The following is an 11,567-nucleotide window of genomic DNA, read 5'->3' as shown; positions in this document are numbered from 1 at the left end:
CCTCCATAGAGTGGGTGGGAGGAGGTCTACCATATCTCCACCTGCAGAGTTCTGACAGGACCTGTGTGATGTCAGGGTCATGTGATTATCACATAGGGTGCTAAAACGCTGGCCTTGAAAGTCAGTGGGTGTGGTGTGTTAGGAGAGGTGGAACTCCCACATAGTTCCTGGAGGAGCTAAGGATGCTGTGTGTGTTGCCTGCAGTGACACCTGCAGGGCAAGGTTTAAACTTTACCTTTGGTTTTTGTTTTACCGTTATGCCAGGCTCTGTTTATTTTTCCTGAACCCTGCTGAAGTTTATGCTGTCCATAATAAACTAGCAGGTGAACTACCACCAGTACGGTTCATGTGTTTACCTGATCTATCTATTATCTGTCTGTCTACATATCTGTGTCTGTCTGTCTATCTATCTATCTATCTATCTATCCATCTATTATCTATCTATCTATCTATCCATCTATTATCTATCTATATCTGTCTATCTACATATCTGTGTCTATCTATCTATCTATCTATCTATCTATCTATCATCCGTGCCCGCCACATTGTCAGTACAAGCACACATCCGAGCTGTAACTAGTAGCTTTCTGTTTTTGTCCTGTGTGAGTCATCCTGTCCGTCTCCTATTGGATGTGAGCTGAGCTCCCTCGGGATTGTGAGTCAATTCCAGCCATTCCTGGCTCCATTCACAGATTGCTAGCGTGCAAACCTAGGGAGCATTTCATTCAGTAGAGTTCATTCATGAAAAATCTGCAACGCCCCCAACATCCTTAACTAGAGAATGATGCCTGGGTGACTTCTGGCTGATGCATGGGTGGAAGGAGGGCTCATTTCACAGGATATATGGACTTTCTGATGCCTCATTTTCTGTGAAAGAAGCAAGCTCAGGTTCAGCAGCTCCTACCCTGGATTCTAATTTCCTTACATAGGACAGCAGGATCACATGGATATACTACACTTTGTGGACAGTAGCTAGTTAATGTATCTATTTAGGCTTCTGGATCTATAGCTGCATGCAACATACATCTGTATTGTACTTTTTAGGAGCATTCGTTTGTTGTTATGGTGTATAGATTTGTATACATTTCTTAATGTGAAATTATGCTCCATTAAATGCAACTCTTCCGGTGGATTGAGGACTGATGACCGCGGTGTCTATTATAAAATGTCCGTGAGTATTATCATTAGGCTATGAAAGACCACAGTTCGTCCAGGGGACACGTTTTGCATCGGCTCTTTCGTGGACACCCAGTAATGCTTCAACGGGCCAAGTACAGTCGATTTAGGAATGACTCTATAACAACTACAGAAGAATGTTCACCGACCCCAACTTTAAATGCCAAAGCTTGTGCCAACTCTCATACAAATGCTATGTCCTATATACCAGTAGAAGACCTCACCTTGGTGGCACAGGACAATACAACTACATTATGCACTTTTATGCCCAAAATGCCACATTTTAAACTGTCCAGCTCAGCGAGCCTGATGAGGTTGAGGCATTTCTCTCTGGGGACTAAACAAGTGCCTAGATTAAAACTGACAGACAGTCCCAGTGCTCCAAATAGCCCAACATCTGCAGAAAACACTTTCAACAGCTACATGAGCTCTTCTCAAGTACGGCAGGATGTGGAGGTGAATGCAAAACCCCAAGAGGATTGTGCTCTACCAGAAAGTGAGAAGTCTCCCCCTGATCAGAAGAACAGCTACATACAGCACGTCAACATGGGACCTGTCTTCTCCTACCATGTAAAAGTGAGTAGCCTGCATGCTATATAAATATGGGTTAGTACATAAAGTCTAGCATGGGGCTGCATGCCATATTTTGCATGCTTGGCTACCATCATCTAGCTTTTCTAGTTTACTAAACATCAAGTTGGCTATTGGGCAGCAGTTGAAAACATGTGTTGACTTTGTAATGTTGGGTACATTCATTGTCAACCATGCTTTCCTAGTGACAGATAATAAGAGGTAACCTGTCACATGAAAAAACGTTATTAACCTGCAGAAATGAGGTTAACCTGCAGGTTGTAGCGCTCTGAACCTGCACGACGCCCAGACTTAAACCCACGGTGACGGGAAGAAATTAACTTTATTCCCCTGGTAGCGTTCCTTTCTCAGTTTCTCAGCTCTGTGTATCAAGAGCGGCATCTATAACCGCACCCCTGCACTGACTGACAGCAGCTCAGCATTAGACCTGGCTGTCAGTTAGTGCTGTGTGCGCATTTACAGCCTACTGCTTTCTATACAAAGAATGTTTTTTTATTGAACCAGCATTGGCACCACTCCCGAGACTGAGACCTGAACACTGCCAGGGGGAATAAAGTTAGTTTCCTCCCCCAGAGAGGCTCTAAGTCCCGGCACCAGGCAGGTTAGTAACGCGATTAACCTGCAGATTAACCCCCATATGTACATGTTAATAGCAGGTTTTCACACTAGTATTCTCAAGTTTGGAAGTTTTCTCCTATCCATGGCAGTCCAACTGCTGGGACACCCACCAATTCCTAATAAAATGGGCTCTGAATTGTCCCATGTTTATGGAGCAGTGGTTGATCATGCACACTGATGTGACCCCCGGAGGTAGCCCAGCTATGTGCTCAGCTGGTTCTCCCAGAAGAATGAATCACGCGACCATGATTGACCACCGCTCCAGCCATGTGGTCTCTTCCGGTTCTTGGAATCAGTCCCAGTACTCTCAGTCAGACCCCAGCGAGCAGGAAGTTATCCCCAATGCTATGGATAAGGGATAACTTTCAAAGTTGAGAATACCACTTTAATGACAGATTAATAATACCTACCTGTACAGCAGGGCCGTATTTAGAGTTTCTGCTGCCCTAGGCACTTTTAGTGCTGCCTCCCCCTTTGGTGAGTATGACACTATTGGCAGAGACTTTGTAAAAAATCGTTGATGTGAAAGTAGCCTTTTCCAGCAGATCCGGCAGTTTTTCCACATCTGCTGCGTAACGGATCACTTACGGCAACACTGAGTTCGGCCTCATTCATTCCCTATGGGATTTGCGGCACTTTCTGCGATCTGGCAAATGCGGTATCATACCTCCTAACTTTTGAAGAAGGGAAAGAGGGACAAAGTTAGGCCATGCCTCTGACCACATCTATTTCACAACTAGTCACATCCATATCCACACCCCAAACACACCCATTTAGTACTGCTGATCACACTGTTTCATAAACAATAATTATAAACAAAAAAATATGGCCACACAGTGCTCCATACTGTATAACGACCCCACATGATGCTCAATACTGTATAATGGCCCCACATGATGCTGCATACAGTATAATGGCCACACAGAGCTCTATACTGTATAATGGCCACAGTGCTCCATACTGTATAATGGCCCCACATGATGCTCAATACTGTATAATGGCCACACAGTGCTCTATACTGTATAATGGCCACACATGATGCTCCATACTGTATAATGACCCCACATGATGCTCAATACTGTATACAGGCCACACATAATACTCAATACTGTATAATAGCCACACATGATACTCCATACTGTATAATGGCCACACAGTGCACCATACTGTATAATGACCACACAGTGCTCCATACTGTATAATGACCAAACAGTGCTCCATACTGTATAATGACCTCACAGTGCTCTATGCTGTATAATGGCCACACATGATGCTCAATACTGTATAATGGCCACACAGTGCTCTATACTGTATAATGGCCACACATGATGCTCCATACTGTATAATGACCACACAGTGCTCTATACTGTATAATGACCACAAAGTGTTCCATACTGTATAATGACCACACAGTGCTCAATACTGTATAATGGCCACACATGATGCTCCATACTGTATAATGGCCACACAGTGCTCTATACTGTATAATGGCCACACATGATGCTCAATACTGTATAATGGCCACACATGATGCTCAATACTGTATAATGGCCACACAGTGCTCTATACTGTATAATGGCCACACATGATTCTCCATACTGTATAATGACCCCACATGATGCTCAATACTGTATAATGGCCACACATGATGCTCCATACTGTATGATGACCCCACATGATGCTCAATACTGTATAATGACCCCACATGATGCTCCATACTGTATAATGGCCACACATGATGCTCCATACTGTATAATTCCCCCCTCCCATCTTGTATGCATGGCTCATCTCCCCCCTCCTATCTTGTATTAATGGCTCATCCCCCTCCTGTATGCATGGCTCATCTCCCCCCTCCCATCCTGTGTGCATGGCTCATCTCACTCCCCTATCCTGTATGCGTGGCTCATCTCCCCCTTCCCATCCTGTGTGCATGGCTCATCTCACCCCCCCTCCCATCCTGTGTGCATGGCACATCTCACCCCCATCTAGTATGCATGATTCATCTCCCCCCCTCCCATCCTGTATGCATGGCTCATCTCCTGTTGTGAGTTCTGTTTTTGGGCTCCCTCTGGTGGTTACTGATGGTACTGGGTGACTTGTCTTTCCTGGGTCTCTGGGTTCCACCTGTTCCATCAGGATATGGGAGTTTCCTATTTAACCTGGCTTTGCTGGCATTTCCTCGCCGGTTATCAATGTATCCAGTGTGTCTTGTTACCTCTGCTCCCTGCTCCTAGAACCTTCTGGTCAAGCTAAGTTTGGATTTTCCTGTTTTGGTGTTTTGCTTTATTTGTTTTTTTAGTCCAGCCTGCAGATATGTGATTCTTTGCTGCTGGTTGCTCTAGTGGGCTGAAATTGCTCCTCATGTACCATGAGTTGGCACATGAGTTCAAGTAATTTCAGGATGGTTTTTTGAAGGGTTTTTCGCTGACCGCGCAGTTCACTTTTGTATCCTCTGCTATCTAGCTTTAGCGGGCCTCATTTTGCTGAAACTGTTTTCATACTGCGTATGTGCTTTCCTCTCATTTCACCGTCATTATATGTGGGGGGCTGCTATTTCTGTGGGGTATTTCTCTGGAGGCAAGAGAGGTCTGTGTTTCTTCTAATAGGGGAAGTTAGATCTTTGGCTGGAGCGAGACGTCTAGGATCATCGTAGGCACGTTCCCCGGCTACTTTTATTTGTGTGTTAGGTTCAGGGTCGCGGTCAGCTCAGGTTCCATCGCCCTAGAGCTTGTTTGTATCTGTGCTTGTCCTTTAGTGATCCCCTGCCATTGGGATCATGACAGTTAATTGTATTGGCTGAAGTAGGAGGATAAGTAGTCTGAGGAAGTTTTTTTTTTTTTTTTTTCCTCTTTCCCTCAGAGTTTGCTGCCTAGCCTTATTGCAGCCTGGCTACTTCCTCCTCCTCTTAATCTTTGAATGGCTCTGATCCCAGCTGTTTATCATGGACGTCCAGAGTTTGGCTTCCAGCCTGAATAATCTTGCCGCTAAGGTTCAAAATATACAGGATTTTGTTGTACATGCTCCTATGTCTGAACCTAGAATTCCTGTCCCAGAGTTTTTTTTCTGGAGATAGATCTCGTTTTCTGAATTTTATGAACAATTGCAAGTTGTTTCTTTCTTTGAAATCTCGCTCCTCTGGAGACCCTGCTCAGCAAGTCAAGATTATTATATCTTTCCTGCGGGGTGACCCTCAGGATTGGGCATTTGCATTGGCACCAGGGGACCCTGCGTTGCTTAATGCGGATGCGTTTTTTCTGGCATTGGGTTTGCTCTATGAGGAACCTAACCAAGAGATTCAGGCTGAAAAAGCTTTGTTGGCCCTCTCTCAGGGGCAAGATGAAGCAGAAATTTATTGTCAAAAATTTCGGAAGTGGTCGGTGCTTACTCAGTGGAATGAGTGCGCCCTGGCTGCAAAGTTCAGAGATGGCCTTTCTGAGGCCATTAAAGATGTTATGGTGGGGTTCCCTGCGCCTACTGGTCTGAATGAGTCTATGACTATGGCTATTCAGATTGATCGGCGTTTACGGGAGCTCAAACCTGTGCATCATTTGGCGGTGTCGTCTGAACCGTCACCTGAGATAATGCAATGTGATAGAATTCAGTCCAGAAGTGAACGGCAAAATTATAGGCGAAAAAAAAGGTTGTGCTTTTATTGTGGTGATTCAGCTCATGTTATATCAGCATGCTCTAAACGCACAAAAAAGGTTGATAAGTCTGTTGCCATTAGTACTTTACAGTCTAAGTTCATTCTGTCTGTGACTCTGATTTGTTCATTATCATCCATTTCCGTCGATGCCTATGTGGATTCAGGCGCTGCCCTGAGTCTTATGGATTGGTCATTTGCCAATCGCTGTGGGTTTAGTCTGGAGCCTCTGGAAGTCCCTATTCCTTTGAAGGGAATTGACTCTACACCTTTGGCTATGAATAAACCTCAGTACTGGACACAAGTGACCATGCGTATGACTCCTGTTCATCAGGAGGTGATTCGCTTCCTGGTACTGTATAATTTGCATGATGTCCTAGTGCTTGGTCTGCCATGGTTACAAACTCATAATCCAGTCCTTGACTGGAAATCGATGTCTGTGTTAAGCTGGGGTTGTCAGGGGGTTCATGATGATGCACCGCCGATTTCTATCGCTTCATCTACTCCTTCTGAGATTCCTGTGTTTTTGTCTGACTATCGGGATGTTTTTGAGGAGCCTAAGCTCAGTTTGCTTCCTCCTCACAGGGATTGCGATTGTGCTATAAATTTAATTCCAGGCAGTAAATTTCCTAAAGGTCGTTTGTTCAATCTGTCAGTGCCAGAGCATACTGCTATGCGGGATTATGTTAAGGAGTCTTTGGAAAAGGGACATATCCGTCCATCTTTGTCCCCTTTGGGAGCAGGTTTTTTTTTCGTGGCCAAAAAAGATGGTTCCTTGAGGCCTTGTATAGATTATCGTCTTTTGAATAAGATTACCGTAAAATATCAGTATCCTTTGCCATTGTTGACTGATTTGTTTGCTCGCATTTAGGGGGCTAAATGGTTCACTAAGATTGATCTTCGGGGTGCGTATAATCTTATACGAATAAAGCAAGGTGATGAGTGGAAAACCGCATTTAATACGCCTGAGGGCCATTTTGAGTATTTGGTAATGCCTTTCGGACTTTCTAATGCTCCTTCAGTCTTCCAGTCCTTTATGCACGATATTTTCCGTGAATATCTGGATAAATTTATGATTGTGTATTTGGATGATATTTTGGTTTTTTCTGATGACTGGGAGTCTCATGTTCAGCAGGTCAGGAAGGTGTTTCAGGTCCTGCGGGCCAATTCCTTGTTTGTAAAAGGCTCAAAGTGTCTCTTTGGAGTCCAGAAGATTTCTTTCTTGGGGTATATTTTTTCCCCTTCTACTATTGAGATGGATCCCGTCAAGGTTCAGGCTATTTGTGACTGGACGCAGCCTACATCTCTTAAGAGTCTACAGAAGTTCTTGGGCTTTGCTAATTTCTATCGTCGTTTTATAACTAATTTTTCTAGTGTTGTTAAGCCTTTGACGGATTTGACTAAGAAGGGTGCTGATGTTGCTAATTGGTCTCCTGCGGCTGTGGAGGCCTTTCAGGAACTTAAGCGCCGGTTTTCTTCTGCTCCTGTGTTGCGTCAGCCAGATGTTTCGCTCCCTTTTCAGGTTGAGGTTGATGCTTCCGAGATTGGAGCGGGGGCGGTTTTGTCACAGAGAAGCTCCGATGGCTCAGTGATGAAGCCATGCGCGTTTTTTTCTAGAAAGTTTTCGCCGGCTGAGCGGAATTATGATGTTGGTAATCGGGAACTTTTGGCCATGAAGTGGGCATTTGAGGAGTGGCGTCATTGGCTAGAAGGTGCTAGACATCGTGTGGTGGTCTTGACTGATCACAAAAATTTGATTTACCTTGAGTCTGCCAGGCGTCTGAATCCTAGACAGGCTCGTTGGTCACTGTTTTTCTCTCGTTTCAATTTTGTGGTTTCATACCTGCCAGGTTCAAAGAATGTGAAGGCGGATGCTCTTTCTAGGAGTTTTGTGCCTGACTCCCTTGGAAATTCTGAGCCCTCTGGTATCCTTAGGGATGGGGTGATTTTGTCTGCTGTCTCCCCAGACTTGCGACGTGCTTTGCAGGAGTTTCAGGCAGGTAAACCTGATCGTTGTCCGCCTGAGAGACTGTTTGTTCCGGATAATTGGACCAGTAGAGTCATCTCCGAGGTCCATTCTTCTGCGTTGGCAGGTCATCCTGGAATATTTGGTACTAGAGACTTGGTGGCCAGGTCTTTTTGGTGGCCTTCCTTGTTGAGGGATGTGCGTTCTTTTGTGCAGTCTTGTGAGGTTTGTGCTCGGGCTAAGCCTTGCTGTTCTCGGGCCAGTGGATTGTTGTCACCTTTGCCTATCCCGAAGAGGCCTTGGACGCACATTTCCATGGACTTTATTTCGGATCTCCCTGTCTCTCAAAAAATGTCCGTCATCTGGGTTGTGTGTGATCGCTTTTCTAAAATGGTTCATCTGGTACCCTTGCCTAAGTTACCTTCCTCCTCTGAGTTGGTCCCTCTGTTTTTTCAGAATGTGGTTCGTTTGCATGGGATTCCTGAGAACATCGTTTCTGACAGGGGATCCCAGTTTGTGTCTAGATTTTGGCGGACGTTCTGTGCTAAGATGGGCATTGATTTGTCCTTTTCGTCTGCATTCCATCCTCAGACGAATGGCCAGACTGAACGAACTAATCAGACCTTGGAAACTTATTTAAGGTGTTTTGTTTCTGCTGATCAGGATGACTGGGTTACCTTTTTGCCGCTGGCCGAGTTTGCCCTTAATAATCGGGCTAGTTCTGCTACCTTGGTTTCTCCTTTCTTTTGTAATTCGGGGTTTCATCCTCGTTTTTCCTCTGGTCAGGTGGAACCTTCTGATTGTCCTGGAGTGGACATGGTGGTGGATAGGTTGCATCGGATTTGGAGTCATGTGGTGGACAATTTGAAGTTGTCCCAGGAGAAGGCTCAGCAGTTTGCTAATCGCCGTCGCCGCGTGGGTCCTCGACTTCTTGTTGGGGACTTGGTGTGGTTGTCTTCTCGTTTTGTTCCTATGAAGGTCTCTTCTCCTAAGTTCAAGCCTCGGTTCATCGGTCCCTATAGGATCTTGGAAATTCTTAACCCTGTGTCGTTTCGTTTGGATCTCCCGGCATCGTTTGCTATTCATAATGTGTTCCATCGGTCGTTGTTGCGGAAGTATGAGGTACCTGTTGTTCCTTCGCTTGAGCCTCCTGCTCCAGTGCTGGTGGAGGGAGAATTGGAGTATGTTGTGGATAAGATCTTGGATTCTCGTGTTTCCAGACGGAAACTCCAGTATTTGGTCAAGTGGAAGGGTTATGGTCAGGAGGATAATTCTTGGGTGGTTGCCTCGGATGTTCATGCTGATGATTTGGTTCGCGCTTTTCATAGGGCTCATCCTGGTCGCCCTGGTGGTTCTCGTGAGGGTTCGGTGACCCCTCCTCAAGGGGGGGGTACTGTTGTGAGTTCTGTTTTTGGGCTCCCTCTGGTGGTTACTGATGGTACTGGGTGACTTGTCTTTCCTGGGTCTCTGGGTTCCACCTGTTCCATCAGGATATGGGAGTTTCCTACTTAACCTGGCTTTGCTGGCATTTCCTCGCCGGTTATCAATGTATCCAGTGTGTCTTGTTACCTCTGCTCCCTGCTCCTAGAACCTTCTGGTCAAGCTAAGTTTGGATTTTCCTGTTTTGGTGTTTTGCTTTATTTGGTTTTTTAGTCCAGCCTGCAGATATGTGATTCTTTGCTGCTGGTTGCTCTAGTGGGCTGAAATTGCTCCTCATGTACCATGAGTTGGCACATGAGTTCAAGTAATTTCAGGATGGTTTTTTGAAGGGTTTTTCGCTGACCGCGCAGTTCACTTTTGTATCCTCTGCTATCTAGCTTTAGCGGGCCTCATTTTGCTGAAACTGTTTTCATACTGCGTATGTGCTTTCCTCTCATTTCACCGTCATTATATGTGGGGGGCTGCTATTTCTGTGGGGTATTTCTCTGGAGGCAAGAGAGGTCTGTGTTTCTTCTAATAGGGGAAGTTAGATCTTCGGCTGGAGCGAGACGTCTAGGATCATCGTAGGCACGTTCCCCGGCTACTTTTATTTGTGTGTTAGGTTCAGGGTCGCGGTCAGCTCAGGTTCCATCGCCCTAGAGCTTGTTTGTATCTGTGCTTGTCCTTTAGTGATCCCCTGCCATTGGGATCATGACAGTTAATTGTATTGGCTGAAGTAGGAGGATAAGTAGTCTGAGGAAGTTTTTTTTTTTTTTTTTTCCTCTTTCCCTCAGAGTTTGCTGCCTAGCCTTATTGCAGCCTGGCTACTTCCTCCTCCTCTTAATCTTTGAATGGCTCTGATCCCAGCTGTTTATCATGGACGTCCAGAGTTTGGCTTCCAGCCTGAATAATCTTGCCGCTAAGGTTCAAAATATACAGGATTTTGTTGTACATGCTCCTATGTCTGAACCTAGAATTCCTGTCCCAGAGTTTTTTTCTGGAGATAGATCTCGTTTTCTGAATTTTATGAACAATTGCAAGTTGTTTCTTTCTTTGAAATCTCGCTCCTCTGGAGACCCTGCTCAGCAAGTCAAGATTATTATATCTTTCCTGCGGGGTGACCCTCAGGATTGGGCATTTGCATTGGCACCAGGGGACCCTGCGTTGCTTAATGCGGATGCGTTTTTTCTGGCATTGGGTTTGCTCTATGAGGAACCTAACCAAGAGATTCAGGCTGAAAAAGCTTTGTTGGCCCTCTCTCAGGGGCAAGATGAAGCAGAAATTTATTGTCAAAAATTTCGGAAGTGGTCGGTGCTAACTCAGTGGAATGAGTGCGCCCTGGCTGCAAAGTTCAGAGATGGCCTTTCTGAGGCCATTAAAGATGTTATGGTGGGGTTCCCTGCGCCTACTGGTCTGAATGAGTCTATGACTATGGCTATTCAGATTGATCGGCGTTTACGGGAGCTCAAACCTGTGCATCATTTGGCGGTGTCGTCTGAACCGTCACCTGAGATAATGCAATGTGATAGAATTCAGTCCAGAAGTGAACGGCAAAATTATAGGCGAAAAAAAAAGGTTGTGCTTTTATTGTGGTGATTCAGCTCATGTTATATCAGCATGCTCTAAACGCACAAAAAAGGTTGATAAGTCTGTTGCCATTAGTACTTTACAGTCTAAGTTCATTCTGTCTGTGACTCTGATTTGTTCATTATCATCCATTTCCGTCGATGCCTATGTGGATTCAGGCGCTGCCCTGAGTCTTATGGATTGGTCATTTGCCAATCGCTGTGGGTTTAGTCTGGAGCCTCTGGAAGTCCCTATTCCTTTGAAGGGAATTGACTCTACACCTTTGGCTATGAATAAACCTCAGTACTGGACACAAGTGACCATGCGTATGACTCCTGTTCATCAGGAGGTGATTCGCTTCCTGGTACTGTATAATTTGCATGATGTCCTAGTGCTTGGTCTGCCATGGTTACAAACTCATAATCCAGTCCTTGACTGGAAATCGATGTCTGTGTTAAGCTGGGGTTGTCAGGGGGTTCATGATGATGCACCGCCGATTTCTATCGCTTCATCTACTCCTTCTGAGATTCCTGTGTTTTTGTCTGACTATCGGGATGTTTTTGAGGAGCCTAAGCTCAGTTTGCTTCC

General features: G+C 45.3%; 1 protein-coding gene across 1 annotated transcript in view; it reads left to right on the top strand.

Annotated features, from left to right (window-relative positions):
* The first annotated feature begins 703 nt into the window (after positions 1–703).
* The window catches only part of SHC4 (SHC adaptor protein 4), a 179,730-nt gene continuing 168,866 nt past the window's right edge, over positions 704–11,567 (top strand). Inside the window, exon 1 of the mRNA XM_069766036.1 lies at positions 704–1,752. Coding sequence (XP_069622137.1) covers positions 1,192–1,752 — 561 coding nt within the window. The 5' untranslated portion in view covers positions 704–1,191. The remainder of the gene's footprint in view (positions 1,753–11,567) is intronic.

The sequence above is a fragment of the Ranitomeya imitator genome, chromosome 4, assembly GCF_032444005.1.
Source record: "Ranitomeya imitator isolate aRanImi1 chromosome 4, aRanImi1.pri, whole genome shotgun sequence".
NCBI classification, from domain to species: Eukaryota; Metazoa; Chordata; class Amphibia; order Anura; family Dendrobatidae; genus Ranitomeya; species Ranitomeya imitator.
The sequence above is the reverse complement of the archived record's forward strand: the minus strand, read 5'-3'. Positions and strand labels throughout refer to the sequence as shown.